At 43.6% G+C, this 15,925-nt stretch overlaps 1 protein-coding gene across 1 annotated transcript in view; it reads right to left on the reverse strand.

The window, feature by feature from the left end:
* Nucleotides 1-15,925, reverse strand: part of dnah5 (dynein, axonemal, heavy chain 5) — a 350,257-nt gene that overhangs the window by 101,112 nt on the left and 233,220 nt on the right. The window contains exons 57-59 of the mRNA XM_080205374.1: nt 9,876-9,990; nt 2,781-2,957; nt 731-934 (exon numbers count right to left, since the gene is read on the reverse strand). Coding sequence (XP_080061500.1) covers nt 731-934; nt 2,781-2,957; nt 9,876-9,990 — 496 coding nt within the window. The remainder of the gene's footprint in view (nt 1-730; nt 935-2,780; nt 2,958-9,875; nt 9,991-15,925) is intronic.

The following is a 15,925-nucleotide window of genomic DNA, read 5'->3' on the forward strand; positions in this document are numbered from 1 at the left end:
CTCAGCCTATTGGCCTCTCACATCCATGGTTCACAGTTACCTTGCACAAATGTTGTCCTTCACTCCTCGGGCCATTAGCACACCTACCTTTCTCTCTCCTGAAATAAAAATCAGTGATAGATCAAGCTTTGTATTTCCTGTTCTTGTTGTGTTTGACATCAATAACAGTCAGGGGAATTCATTAAATTCAATGAATTTTAGTATTTTGGAAGACAAGATTGCACCACTTGGCATGAATCAAAGACATGGGACTGCAGAAGGCAGAGTTTGGGCCTCCAGTGACAGGCAGTTTATCAGACACCAGCAATACATGCCCACCAGGTTCACTGACAATGCAGCTTTTCAACATGAGAATGAAAGTATTAGCAATAATCTGCTGAGTGCCTTGGCCTCCTGAAGCAAAGGTGTTGGGAAAAGGGGGGTTGGGGGCGGAGCTCTCCTCCTTCTACCTGCATTTCTGGGCCCTTTCACTGTCCTATGCTGCATCAGGGTTATGAAACATCATCCATTACATGTTCCTTTTAATTAGAAATCCTTCCTCTGACAAAATGGCCATAACATCTTGCCTGCACTCCCTAATTGATGAGGAATCCCAAGGCAACTTCTTAATTGGTTTGCTCCAGAGCAACTGGGAGGCCTGCTAGTCCAAATTGAATGTGGTCTTGACATCTGAAAAAAAAAGCTTAGATGAGAAAATTCAGCCCTTGATGTCTGTAAATGATTTGGTTACCTGGAGATTTTGCAGAAAGTTTCCTGCTGTCATGAGCTTTAGGGATTCTTGCCAGGAAGGTGTGGTGCAGTTCCTCTCAACATCAATTTTCACAGAGTTTACTTTCCTTTGGAATAGCAACAGTACACAGTCCATGATACGCATGATGAGGTGAGGTGGTCTACCCAGTGTACGGACAGTGGCAATATCAGCTGGTTTAATGGTCTGTATGCAATAACATAGGAAAGCAATAAATGTAATGCATAACTAAATAAGAGGTGCAAGACCTTTATCTTACAGCTCTAACTGAAGGTTGGTTGGTTCCATGATTGTTCCATTACTGCAAGACTGTGAAATTCAATTTATAGAAAACCAAGTTCCTCAATATTTTTAATATGGTGACACTTTGTTTGCTGTACTAACCTTTGCATAATTTCCTTCCTAATTTGTAAATTCAGTAATACACTGCAAGGACCTCTATAAATTATACTGTAATTAACCATAACTGTATGAAGCAACAAGGCAGTGGTCAAATTCTTAGCTGCAATTATTAAACTAAAAGAGTATTCCAATTAATATATTTTCAAGGGAAAGGAGATATCATCCGCTCTGCATTTGCTGGATAATTGTTTTGTATCCAAGACCTGTGACGTATCAGTCTGTGTTTCTATCATGGCGTTCAGCATAACAGGTGCACACGGTAGCTTGAATTGAGTCATGGAGGCTAGCAGGTCCTTTAAGTTATCCACTTATTAATTTTGATGGATGGAAAATCTTGCAACCAGCAGTGCCCCATGTTCATTTTCTGACATGTATTTTCAAAGGGCAAAGCCCTGCAATAGGGGCAGAAATTAATAAAATCTACTGCACAACATTGTCTACCCATTGCTCAGCTTCCTTTAAAATGTCCTAAATATTTACCAACTAATCACATCTAAACATTTTTCCCTAGAAAACTGGTACAATGATTGTTTGCTTCAAATTGAATTTAGATTACTCAGAAATTATAGGTGATCTAAATTATTTCAATTAGATGTATATATTTTTGTTGCCATCTTTAACTATATTCTGTTCTTTCAAAATTTTAATATCAGTTAGTGTTATAAAAGTTTTTTTGCATTACCATTAATTCAAAATTTATGGCATTTGCAGACCGATTCCTAAAGCAATCAGCTCTCAAATGAGCTGTTTTCAAAATATTCTAATGATGAATAGTGATTTTTCTAAATTGTAGTGGCCTCAATGGAAGGGTATTGTCCGTACAAAAAAAAATTGTGGGAATAAAAGGTGGAAAATTTGAGCAACATTTTCAACATTATGAACAACATAATACTAGTAACATAGGCATTAATGAGAGCCAGTATAATTATTTTGATCTGTTAAACAGAGATGTTAATCTTGCTGAGTTCACCTGCATTTGCTAACTCAATTTGCTATGTAGTCTCAACATACAACATCACTGATAAAATTACTAAACCCATCCTGCTATTAGGGTTGAAGAGAGACCTCCTGCTAAACAATAGATAACTTAGCAGGGGATCATGGGAGATTTTCCTCACAGGGTTGTCAACCCTCAATCTCCATCCAATCTTTGTGCTGTGCGCAACTTTGGAAAAATATCATTTCTCTTGACCAAATATAAAAAAAATTGAAACTGGGGAAAAGGACTGTTCAGCTGATTGTCACGCATCATCCAATCAGGTAATGAGTCTTTTTGATTTACATTTTGACACAGGAAGGCAGTGCATCACAAGAATGGATGTGTTAGCCAATTAAAGGCTGAAGCATAAGGACAAGTTATTTGGTAAAACCTATAGGAATACTGTTTGGAATGTTCCATCCAGTGATATAAATTATAATTTTTCCTTAAGCTGTCTGCTGCTTGTGAGGCCTCAACAATGGTGAGGGACCTTAAATTGTAAACCATTCATGTGGCACCTGCAGTTTAAATGCTACTTTAGCACAATTGTCTCTAATGTACAAACAGAGAATGAATCAACATTTGAACAAATGTCCTCCTTAAACAGATAGGCTGAATGTCAAAGACAACAGATGAGTGATCTTTACTTACCTGCAGAGCTGCTTCAGCTTCCTCCAGGGCAGGTTTTGCAGCTTCCAACTTCTCTTCTGCAATGGCCTTGTCTGCTGATATGCTATCTACAATGGCCTGAGCTTTGTCCTTTACCTTTTGGACTTCCACCTTTACTTTTTCAGAAGCTTGAGCTTTCACAGTAACTTCTTTTAAAACCTGGAACGGGAAAAAACATACAAGATGAATTCTAACAGTTACCAATATTAATCTTAAAACAAACACAAGTTGCAAACTGGAAGTCACCAAAAATTCGGTCAAAGCAAATTAGCGTAGATGCTGGAATCTGAAACAAAAACAGAAAATGCTGGAAAATCTCAGCAGTGCTGGCAGCATTTGTGGAGAGAGAACAGAGTTAACATTTCAAGTATGGATGGTGTTTTGGTCAGTCTACGCCTTTTAAATAAAGTGCAACATTCAAACATTCGAGGACAAATTGCATGCCTGCAACCATGGTAAGAATTTCTCATGGTGCATGCAGCAATACTTTGTACATCATAGAATCCCTATATTGCAGATAGAGGCCCTATCCCCACAACCCTACATATTTACCCTGCTAGTTCCCCTGACAATAAGGGGCAATTTTGCATGGATAATCAATCTAACAAGCACGTCTTTGGGTCTATACTGGATAAATTTCCTTTGCTCCCCGTTTCCTTCAAAATCTTGAACAGATTCCCACTTTAAAAAGGATGTTATTGGAGAGATAAAAAAATTGTTCAAATGCCAGTGGAACAGAAGGTTAGAAGAAAATGTGACCGAGCTGTTCAAAATGGTGCTGGGCAGCACTCAGTAGTGATGGGGACAGCTCTAAGTTGACAGACAGTTGATCAAGAATGATGGTCAGTGGTTGAGGAGTCACAAAGGGAAGGAAATGATTTTGGGCAATGCAATGGGTAGTGGGAGGAGTTAAGATCCCAGAGATTCCCTACAGTGCAGGAGGAGGCCTTTGATCCATTGAATCTGCACTGACTCTCTGACAGAAAACCTTACCCAGGCCCATCCTTTCCACCCTATCCCCATAAACCCACACATTTACCATGACTAATCTACCTAACCTACACATGTTGGAACACTAAGGGGCAATTTAATATGGCCAAACCACCTAACCTGCACATTCTTGCACTATGGGAGGCAACCGGAGCACCCGGAGGAAACCCACACAGACACGGGCAGAACATGCAAACTCCACACTGTCACCCAAGGCCAGAATGGAATCCAGGTCCCTGGTACTCTGAGGCAACCACTGTGCCACCATCCAACCCAAAAATGACTGAATGAGGATGCAGGTTGATGACTTGTAGCTCCTGTGTCAGAGAAGGAATGTCCAGAAACTTCACTGCAATAATAGGAAGCAATGGATAGAAACCAGATCGAGTTGGCTAAGATGATGTGTGTGAAAGCAAGGATGTGATCGATCCAAAGTCCTCAAGTCAGGTAGGCGAGTCAAACAGACTGTGCTGACAAGCGGGGGGATTCTCCAAGCCCGCTGTGCTGCTCTAGCAGCACAACTGGCCAGGAGACATAAATGGAGGTTGTTTAGCAGGGCGCCATGGCCTCCATGTGTCTCCAACTGCTGGATTTCCAGCGTTGTCAGCTCTGTGCCAGAAATCAACATAAAGCTGATTATTTTGAATATCAAAATTCTGATTTAAATCTTATCAGTGGGCCCAGGACTAAAATCGCCGGGCCCACTAGCCTCTCCCTCCCCCCACTCGCCAAGAGTGGTTCACTCCAGCAGGGTTTACATCAGCTCCCCACTCACGGGGAACTGGCAGCCAACCCCACTGAAGCAAAGGGAGGTTACGGAGGTTGAGGATAAGGGGGGGATGTCTCCTGGGCATTGCCAGCATGGCCCTCTGGCAGTGTCCAAGGGGCAAAGTGGCAATGCCCAGAAGGCACCTTGGCACTGCCCGTCATGTGTAGCAGACGGCAGCTAGCAGTGTTCATAAACTGAAATGGGTTTCATTTCATCAATCAGTTGGTTTGTCACCAGCAAAAACACATTCTGCAGGTACAAGGCTCACTTCCCAGAGAGTTCTTGTATCTTGTACATTCTCAACCACTCTTAGGTGTGTTATAAATATTGAATTCATGATTCATATTAATATTTTACAGACACCTTTTAGTTCTGGGAACATTGAAGTTGTAAAGCTGAGGCAATTAAAATTCTGGGCTTTAGAGCATGTTTGATTTCAGATTTCAGCTAGAGCCAAGCTCACATAGGATTTCTTGAAGTACCACCAGATTGGGCACATCTCCCTCCAGCAATAACCTACAGAACTCGTGAAATTGGACATAGGAAAAAGCTGCAATCCCTTTGCACGTACAAGCCAATATGAATGGTCGTTCAGAGCTAGACATACTTCTGGTCCAGAAACACAGAAACGTAGAAGATAGGAGCAGGAGGAAGCCATTTGGTTCTTCAAGCCTGCTCCACCATTCATTACGATCATGGCTGATCATCCAGTTCAATAACCTAATCCTGCTGTCTTCCCATAATCTTTGATCCCATTTGCCTCAAGCGCTATATCTAGCCGCCGCATGAATACATTCACTGTTTTGGCATCAACTATTTCATGTGGTAATGAATTCCACAGGTTCACCACTTTTTGGGTGAAGAAATGTTTCCACACCTCCACCCTAAGTGGTCTACCCAGAATCCTCAAACTGTGACCCCTGGGAATATCCTCCCTGCATCTACCTTCTCCAGTCCCGTTAGAATTTTCTAAGTCTCTATGAAATCCCCCCTCATTCGTATGAACTCCAGCAAAAATAATCCTAACCTAGTCAATCTCCCCTCATACCTGCCATCCCCAGAATCAGCATGGTAAACCTTTGCTACACTCCCTCGAGAGAAAGAACATCCTTCCCGAAACACAGGTCTGAGTGCTTATCTGGAAGCCACTGTGTATTCTGCTAGTCTGGACTCTCCATGTTGGTCACCAACTTCTCCATGGAGAAAGTCATATACTTAGGTGCCAGGACTCATGGTATGACTGAAATCCTCCATCTATGCAGGACTGAACATAGGGCCCGATTCTCCCAAAAAAATTCAAAGTGCTGAATTAGCGAGAAAAATGGTGTAAATCACAATTGTTTTTTCAGTGGGAGTTCAGACTCGTATCTCCCACATTCTTGTGCACTTCAGAGGTCACAATCATGAATATAATTAAAAGTTCAGGTGGAGGGTGGGGGGGCCTATTCACACCAGAGGCTGATAGTTCTGGGCCTCTGCGCATGCGCAATAGCCCCGATCTGTCAGATTGCAGTTTGCTGGCCAGCTTGATTGCTGGCCAGCCCAGGACCCTCGCACTGCTGCCCCTTCACCCCCCTCTGCACAATCATGGCTCCCCATCCATTCGCTGGCCAGCACTGAAACCCACCCCATCATGGAGCACCCCAATCTCCAGCCCACACCTCCCACTGACCACCCCCCACCCACCCGGGAAGCAGGCCACCCCGATTGCTGGCCTCCCTCTAGCCCTGACCAACTGCCATGCAGAGTGCCAGTGGGAACCCCAACCCCAAGGCCCACCCACAATAGGCCCCACCCCCAGTCCTCACCCCTAAACCACACATAGATTTACATAGATGATCTGGGGGAGGGGGCTGAGTGTAGGGTAACAAAATTTGCTGATGACACGAAGATGAGTGGAAAAGCAAATTGCGTGGAAGGCACTGAAAGTCTGCAGAGAGATCTGGACAGGCTGAGTGAGTGGGCGAGAACCTGGCAGATGGAGTATAATGTTAGCAAGTGTGAGGTTATCCACTTTGGTAGAAATAATAGTAGGAGGGATTATTATTTAAAGGGAGAAAAGCTGCAGTGTGCTACAGTGCAGAGGAACCTGGGGGTCCTTGTGCATGAATCGCAAAAACCCAGTCTGCAGGTGCAACAGGTGATCAAGAAGGCGAATGGGATGCTGGCCTTTATAGCGAGGGGGATAGAATATAAAAGCAGGGAGGTCTTGCTGCAACTGTACAGGGCACTGGTGAGGCCACAACTGGAGTACTGTGCGCAGTTTTGATCGCCGCATTTGTGAAAGGATATATTGGCTTTGGAGGGAGTGCAGAAAAGGTTCACTAGGCTGATACCGGAGATGAGGGGGTTAGCCTATGAGGAGAGATTGAATAGACTGGATCTGTACTTGTTGGAGTTTAGAAGGCTGAGGGGGGAATCTTATACAGACATATAAGATAATGAAGGGGATAGACAGGGTAGAGGTAGAGAGATTCTTCCTGCTTAGAAAGGATAGCAGAACTAGAGGGCACAGCCTCAAAATGGAGGGGGGGGGGTGTGGTTTAGATCGGAGTTGAGGAGGAACTTCTTCACTCAAAGGGTAGTGAGTCTCTGGAATTCTCTGCCCATTGAAGTGGTGGAGGCTACCTCACTGAATATATTTAAGTCATGGGTAGATAGGTTTCTGATAGACAAGGGAATTAAGGGTTATGGGGAGAAAGCGGGAAAGTGGAACTGATCCACTTCAGATCAGCCACGATCTTGTGGAATGGCGGGGCGGACTCGAGGGGCTGGATGGCCTACTCTTGTTCCTATTTCTTATGTTCTTATGTTCACACCCCATTGGCACTGCCCCTTGCCCAATGGAGCATTTCCCAACCCGACGTGCCAAAAAACTTGCGCATCAGAATGGGAGAATCAGGCCCCCGGATTCTGCCATCTCAGCCAATGTTCCACTTTCTATTTCTGCAGCTCCAGTAGGTTTCTTGCGGCAGTTCTCAGAGATCCATCATCAGACTAGGGCTCAGTATGGGCATGATCTCCAACAGCCTTCCAATGGACAGGAATCTCATGATGTGCTCACCAGATTGTGACCCTGAGTCTGGTAGAGGGTGCAGAATGCAGTGACAGTGCATCCTCAGACTGTTCAGCGCCATTATCCTCAGAGGTGGAATGTTGCATTTCTGCCAACTCTGGTTAATGTCCTTCTTGAACGTAACTGGAGATCGGGAATAATTAAGTTAAAGTAAATCACAATCCTGCTTCCCAGCACCATATCATGCATGTCTCTTGTATTGATGCGACGATGCCGGCGTTGAACTGGGGTAAACACAGTAAGAAGTCTCACAACACCAGGTTAAAGTCCAACAGGTTTATTTGATAACTAGTGGCGTTGGCTACCAAATAAACCTGTTGGACTTTAACCTGGTGTTGTGAGACTTCTTACTGTCTCTGTATTCCCAGTTCTCAACACCAAGTTGGAGACATCCTCACTCTATTGTATTGACACTCTGGCCGCACCATCTGCAACTGAGTGCTGCCCTGTTCCCTCAGCCAGTTGGAACACTTCCTCCTCTGTATTGGTCAATATGCAGACGCCAGGGACAACGCCATCAGTTTTCAAATGAACCCTGTCATTTTGCACTCTTTTGTTCTCCAGGCAGACTAGTTATCATCTCAGTTTGCAGCAAACCCTTTTAAGGACATGCAGGCCGATGACAGCTAATGTCACCTCTCTAGTAAGTATTTCACAAACGGCCTCTCCAGCAACAGATACACCTTTCACAGCATGAACTGGTTCCCACATATTTAGTTCACATGTTCCATCCGATTCTGTGGCCTGAAACCGAAACACCTGCCCAGATACCTCATTACACACACGTTTCAATTGCTCAATGCCATTCTGTCCCTTTGCAATGACCACACTGTGCTACTTACCCTTGTAATGCGCAAAAGGCTACTGACTCTTTTGCCACTTTGGAACTAGCTTTTCTTATCGATCCCATGGCTGCAATCTCCATCTAGATACCTTAGTCAGGAAATTGCCATTACAGAGAAACAGGACGTCCTGCTGATCCCAAATGGTCTGCAGCAGAATCTGCAAGGGGGCATAACTAAACTATGGGGCCACTCGTTCACTGCAATAATACATTAGTCAGAAACAGCAGGTGTTGCAGCAGCAGTTGTTGTTTTCTGGGTAGGGAACAGGGGATAGATGTTCAGTTGGCAGCTGCAGTTGCACTTTCAAATTATCCACTCACACAGCTAGACTTGATATTGCTGGATTACAGAGAGTGAATGCCTCCCAGGTCCCTTTTAAATATAGTGCCTGGGCCATCGACTCAGTCAGGTAGCAAGGGGGTAGGCAACCTCCTGCCACACAATTGATCAGGCCCCTCAAATATAAATGGAGGTCTTCTACAAAGCATTTAGACAGTTAAATGGGTAAGATTTGTATAGAGGATATGGGCAAAATGTGGGCAATTAGGACAAGCTCAGGGGTTTAAAAAAAAGGGCGGCATTAACAAGTTAGGCCGAAGGGCCTGTTTCCATGCTGTAAATTGCTATGACTCCTTGAAAACTCACATTCTTGCTTTCAAATCACTTGCACTGTTAACATACAAACTATTCATTTATTAGTACAACTCCAAGGCTCTTTAGATATACACCAAAACCCAAATTTAATCGCCTTTAAAGTGCTCTTACTGTCCAACAATGTCCCTGCCATGGGGTTCAACGAATAACAAAATCCCTGCAAATTACTGCAGGTCACGGCAATCCCCAAAGCTGATGTGACATGGAGTACACGGGATTTGTTCACATGACAGTTTTACAGTTCACATAAACTATAAGAAAAATGTTAACTACCAAGAGGAAACATTCACATTTCTTTTACTGTAAATTCTCAACATGTTTCAATCAATCATCTCTTTTAAAGTTGCAAATTATCTTTTTCATTTAACTATAAATGTTAGTGATATTTCCCCATGGTGTAATTGAATTTATGGTCATATTGCATTGTAACATTTTCAAAAAATGACACTTTCAAAACTGGTACAATCCAGCTATACTGAGAAAATCTATTAGCAGAAAACTGGGAAATCAGCTTGCATGCCAAGAGTAGGCCTAAACATGCATTTCGGTGCTGAAAAATTGAGTTGTTGTATACATCAGATTAACTTATACACCACAATCTACAGTAATCAGAATTATTTTGCCATGAGGACATGTGATGCTATAGGTAATCTTAGATGCAAATCTTTAATTAAATAAACAATTAAACAAAGGCACAAAAATTGTGGCAATTCTGAGAATATCACTTTCTGACAAGTACATACCATATCAGCCTTTTCATTGGCTACTTGTAGTTCTCTCTCTTTCACCTCCAGTTCTTTATTTAGCGCAGCCACTGAATCTGAGGCCTCTTTCAATTTTTCTAGGCCAGTATTCATTCTGTAGAACGAAAAACCTCCATTTAATAAATGGCTTGACAAAGCATTTTGCTTTAATACTTTATGAAATAAGATGAATGACCTTCAATGCTATGTTTGAAATAATTTTGCAATGCTTTCTGTTTTAAAATTTTATGAATTATTCCATGGAATTTAGGAATTTATGTATTTTAGGAATACTGTTAACAAATTGTTAGTTTGTGAATAACATTGTTCAATAGTCTACAGAGGCATATGTAATTTTATGGTCAATAATTTAATAGTACGTTTATAATTTGAGGATGAAAAAACTTGTAAAATAAGACATAGTAGCACTTTGCATATGTATATAAATAGCAGAAGAGTGGTAAAAGGAGTATGGCTGGTTAAAGAAGTTATGAAGATAGATTAGAGAAGTTGGGACTGTTTTCATTGGAAAAAAGGAGAGATTTGATAAAGGTATTCAAAATAATGAATGACCTGGACAGAGTAGAAAGAGGGAAATTGTTCCCAATTGTGAAATGATTGAGAATGAAAGACACGGATTTGAAATGATTGAGAATGATAGAGCACAGACTTAAAGTAATTGGCAAAAAAAGCAAAAATCAACACAAGAAAAACTTTTTTCACACAGCAAGCAATTGGTATCTGGAATGCATTCTGACAGTGTGGTGGAGGTAAATTCAAATGAGGCATTCAAAAGGGAATTAGACTGTTATCTGAAAATGAAGAATGTGCAGGGTTATGGAGAGAGGACGGGGAATGGCACCAAATGAACTAGTCGTTTGGGAAGCAGATGCAAACACGGTAGGCTGAATGGCCTCCTTCTGGGCTGTAACAATTCTGTGATTCTGTGATAGAGTAGAGTAGAGCTGTGACATAAATGAAGCCAAGAAAACATTTGTAAGGAAGATCAACTGCTGGTAGATTGTTATCTATGTGCACTATCAATAAAAACACTTCAAGAAAAGGTGTAGATGTAAAGTTAGCAACTATAGGTCAAGTGATTCAATCTTGGTAATGAGAAAGCCTGAAAGCAAAAATCCAGGACAAATTTAACAGTCACATGAACAAATGTGGATATATTAAAGAAGCCAGCAAGGACTTGTCAAAAGCAAAATTGTATTTAACTAATCTAATTGAATTTTTTGATAAGACAGCGGAGATAGTTGATTGGGGTAACAGGATTGATGTAGTGCATCGTGAATTTCAAAAGATGTTTGGCTAAGACCCACGTAGTAGACTTGCCAGAAAAGTTAATCCATGGGATAAAAGGGACAGTGACAGCATGGATATAGATGTAGGCGAGTGATAGGAAACAAAGCAGTGATTGTTCATCTGACTACAGGCATGTACACAGTGGGTTTACAACACCAGGTTAAAGTCCAACAGGCTTATTTGGTCGCAAATGCTGTGTTTACCCCAGTCCAAAGCCGGCATCTCCACATCACAGTGGGTTCCCCAGAGGTTGGGACAATTAGAACTACTCCTTTTCTTGATCGACATTGAGTGTGCTGCTCACAATATCAATATTTGCAGCTGATACAAAACTTTCAAGTATTGTGAACTACAAAGAGGAAATTATCTACTTCGAAAGGGTACGAACAAGCTAATGAAATGGATGGACAATTGACAGGTGAAATTTAATGCATAGAGATGTGAAGTTGTACATTTTGGCAGTAAGGAAGTGGATGAACAATACAAGTAAAAGACAATATTCTAAAAGGAACAGTGAAATCTTGGGGTTTATGCACAAATTGTTGGAGGTGACAAGGCATATTGAGAAAGTGGTTAATAAGGCATAAGTGATCCTGTGTTTGATAAACAGAGCATGGAATACAAAAGCAAGAGGGTTATGATTAAACTTTATAAATCACCGGTTTGGCCTTAACATAGAACATAGAACAGTACAACACAGTACAGGCCCTTTGACCCTCGATGTTGTGCCAAGCTATGTCCAATCCCAAGATCAAGCTATCCCACTCCCTATCATTCTGGTGTGCTCCATGTGCCTATCCAATAACCGCTTAAAGGTTCCTAAAGTGTCCGACTCCACTATCACAGCAGGCAATCCATAACACACCCCAACCACTCTCTGAGTGAAGAATCTACCTCGGACATCCCTCCTACATCTCCCACCATGTACCTTAAAGTTATGTCCCCTAGTAACAGCTACATCCACCTGAGGAAATAATCTCTGCACGTCTGCTCTATCTATCCCACTCATCATCTTATAAACCTCTATTAAGTCATCTCTCATCCTCCTCCGCTCGAAAGAGAAAAGCCCCAGTTCCCTCAACCTTTCCTCATAAGATCTACCCTCCATACCAGGCAGCATCCTGGTAAATCTCCTCTGCACTCTCTCCAGTGCTTCCATATTCTTCTTATAGGGAGGTGACCAGAACTGCACACAATATTCTAAAAGTGATCTCAACAATGTCCGATATAGTTGCAGTAAAAAGTCTGACAACACCAAGTTTTAGTCTAAAACCTGGTGTTGTCAGACTTTTTACTGTGTTTACCCCAGTCCAACGCCAGCACATCCACATCACGATACAGTTGCAACATAACCCACGGCTCTTAAACTCAAACACCCTCTTAATAAACACTAACACACTATAAGCCTTCTTCACGGCTCTATCTTGAGTGGCAACCTTCAGAAATCTGTGACTATGAGCCCCAAGATCTGTCTGTTCCTCCACATTTCTCAGAGCCCTGCCGTTGACCCTGTAATCTGCAATCAAGTTTGTCCTACCAAAATGAATCAGCTCGCACTTATTAGGGTTCTTTGCAGTAATCTGTTCTGTTCAGTATGACGATGGCCCCTCCCTTGTCTGCTGGTTTGATGACAATGTTGCGGTTGCTCTTGAGACCGTGAATGACATTGTATTGTGCTTGGGTGATGTCCGGGGTTGTCTTATGAGTACTGTTGAATCTGGTGTTGACGCACCTCCTGATGGCTTGGGCATACATATCAAGTCAAGGGCAGCAGCCTTCCGGAGGAGTCCAATTGGCTTCTTTCCTCTTTGGTTGCTACACTGCGGATCTCTGTCGGCTGTTCTGGTTCGTTGGCTGTCTCATTGTGTTCACTATTGGCCTCTTGGGGTTTGTGGACGAACTCCCTCAGCCTCATTTACCTGATGAATTCCTCTGTGTTCTCTGTGAGACCGAGGGGGTCCATTTTGCTGGTGGGCCAGAAATTGAGCCCTCAGCTGAGAACTTCGACTTCATCTGTTTGAAGTGTGTAGTCCGACAAGTTGACAATAGACTTGCTTGCAGTGGTACTGTTTTTTACTGTGGTGCTGGGGGAGGCTTGGTCGCAGCTGGTGGTGATGCCGAGTTTCTGAAGTTTCCTGTTCTTGGTGTAGTTGGTGTAGTTTCTTTGTCTCATCTACTTGGCAGAGTTTCACAGCTGGTCTGCGTCCTGAGTGCAAGTTGAGAATATGAATTCTATCTTGGTTTCCAGGATGCGGCGTTTGCTATAGAGCTACTGTATGAGGTGGTTGAGGAGTGTGAGAGAGGTGCGACAGCAAAGTCTCTCAGCGTAAGTCTGTGTTATAGGTTGACCTGAGTGGGTTCATGATCTGTAATCCTTTCGGTATCTTATCTGCTTTCTTGCATCTTTGTAAAAACTTGATGTCTGTGTCGTTACGCGTGATCTACTTGGAGCTGGCAGTTTGCAGTATCGATGGTAGTCATGATGTGGGGACGCTGGCATTGGACTGGCGTAAACACAGTAAGAAGCCTCACAACACCAGGTTAAAGTCCAACAGGTTTATTTGATAGTAAATGCCACTAGCTTTTGGAACGCTGTTTCTTCGTCAGGTGAGTGGAGAGTTCTGATCAGAAACAGGGCATATAAAGGCATACACAGTTTGCAGAATACTGATTAGAATGCAAGTCTTTGTAGCTAATCTGCAATTCAAGTCTTAAAGGTGCAGACAATGTGAGTGGAGATAGCATTAAGCATAGGTTAAAAAGATGTGTATTATCTCCAGACAGGACAGTAAGTGAGATGTTGCAAGTTCAGGCAAGTCATGGAGGTTACGGACAAGATCTCGGTTGAGGCTGTCTTCATGTGTGCGGAACTTGGCTATCAGTTTCTGCTCAGCAACTCTGCGCCGTTGTATGTCGTGAAGGCCACCTTGGAGAACGCGTACCAGAAGATCTGAGGCCAGACGCCTGTGACCGCTGAAGTGTTCATCAACGGGAAGGGAACAGTCTTGCCTGGTGATTGTTGAGTGGTGTTCATTCATCCGTTGTCATTGTGTCTGCATGGTCTCCCCAACGTACCATGCTTCAGGATATCCTTTCCTGCAGCGTATTAGGTAGGCAACGTTGGCCGAGTTGCAAGAGTATGTGCCATGCACCTGGTGGATGGTGTTCTTACATGAGATGATGGCATCCATGTCAATGATCCAGCATGTCTTGCAGAGGTTGCTGTGGCAGGGTTGTGTGGTATTGTGGTCACTGTTCTCCTGAAGGCTGGGTAGTTTGCTGCGGACAATGGTCTGTTTGAGGTTGTGCGGTTGTTTGAAGGCAAGAAGTGGGGGTGCGGGGATGGCCCTGGCGAGATGTTCGTCTTCATCACCATCATGTTGAAGACTCCAGAGGAAATGTCATAGCTTCTCCGCTCCGGGGAAGTATTGGATGACAAAGGGCACACTGTCCACCATGTCCCGTGTTTGTCTTCTGAGGAGGTTGGTGCGGTTTTTGACTATGGGGCGTCGGAACTGTCGATCAATGAGTCAAGCATCATATCCTGTTCTTATGAGGGCATCTTTCAGCATCTGGAGGTGTCTGTTGCGGTCTTCCTCATCTGAGCAGATGCTGTGTATACGGAGGGCTAGTCCGTAGGGGATGGGTTCTTTAATGTGTTTAGGGTGGAAGCTGCAGAAGTGGAGCATCGTGAGGTTATCTGTGGGCTTGCGGTACAGTGAGGTGCTGAGTGAAGTAGTCTTGTTCGAGCCTGTGCATGAAGATGTTGGCATATTGAGGTGCGAATTTTGTCCCCATGGCTGTTCCGTGTGACTGGATGAAAAACTGGTTGTTGAAGGTGAAGACATTGTGGTCCAAGATGAAGCGGATGAGTTGTAAAATTGCATCTGGAAACTGGCAGTTCTCGGCGTTGAGTACTGAGGCAGTTGCAGCAATGCCATTGTTGTGGGGGTGCTGGCATAGAGCGCCAAGACATCCATTGTGACGAGGCGTGCCCCTGGTTCAACTGCTCCATGTGTGCTGAGTTTCTGTAGGAAACAGACACTGAAGATCACAACAGACACCTCCAGACACTGAAAGATGCCCTCGTAAGAACAGGATATGGTGCTTGACTCATCAATCGACAGTTCCGACACCCCATAGTCAAAAACCGCACCAACCTCCACAGAAGACAAACACAGGACACGGTGTACAGAGTACCCTTCGTCATCCAATACTTCCCCGGAGTGGAGAAGCTACGACATTTCGTCCGGAGTCTTCAACATGTCATTGATGAAGACAAACATCTCACCAGGGCCATCCCCACACCCCCACTTCTTGCCTTCAAACAACGGCACAACCTCAAAAGACCATTGTCTGCAGCAAACTACCCAGCCTTCAGGAGAACAGTGACCACTACACTACACAATCCTGCCATAGCAACCTCTGCAAGATATGCCAGATCATCGACATGGATGCCATCATCTCACGTAAGAACACCATCCACCAGGTATACAGCACATACTCTTGCGACACGGCCAACGTTGTCCACCTAATACGCTGCAGGAAAGGATGTCCTGAAGCATGGTACGCTGGGGAGACCATGCAGACGCTACGACAATGGATGAATGAACACTGCTCAAGAATCGTTAGGCAAGGCTGTTCCCTTCCTGCTGGCGAACACTCCAGCGGTCACGGGCATTTGGCCTCTGATCTTCCGTTCTCCAAGGTGGCCTTCACAACACACGACAGCACAGAGT

Source organism: Carcharhinus amblyrhynchos, chromosome 2, assembly GCF_965287045.1.
Source record: "Carcharhinus amblyrhynchos chromosome 2, sCarAmb.v2.hapA, whole genome shotgun sequence".
NCBI lineage: Eukaryota > Metazoa > Chordata > Chondrichthyes > Carcharhiniformes > Carcharhinidae > Carcharhinus > Carcharhinus amblyrhynchos.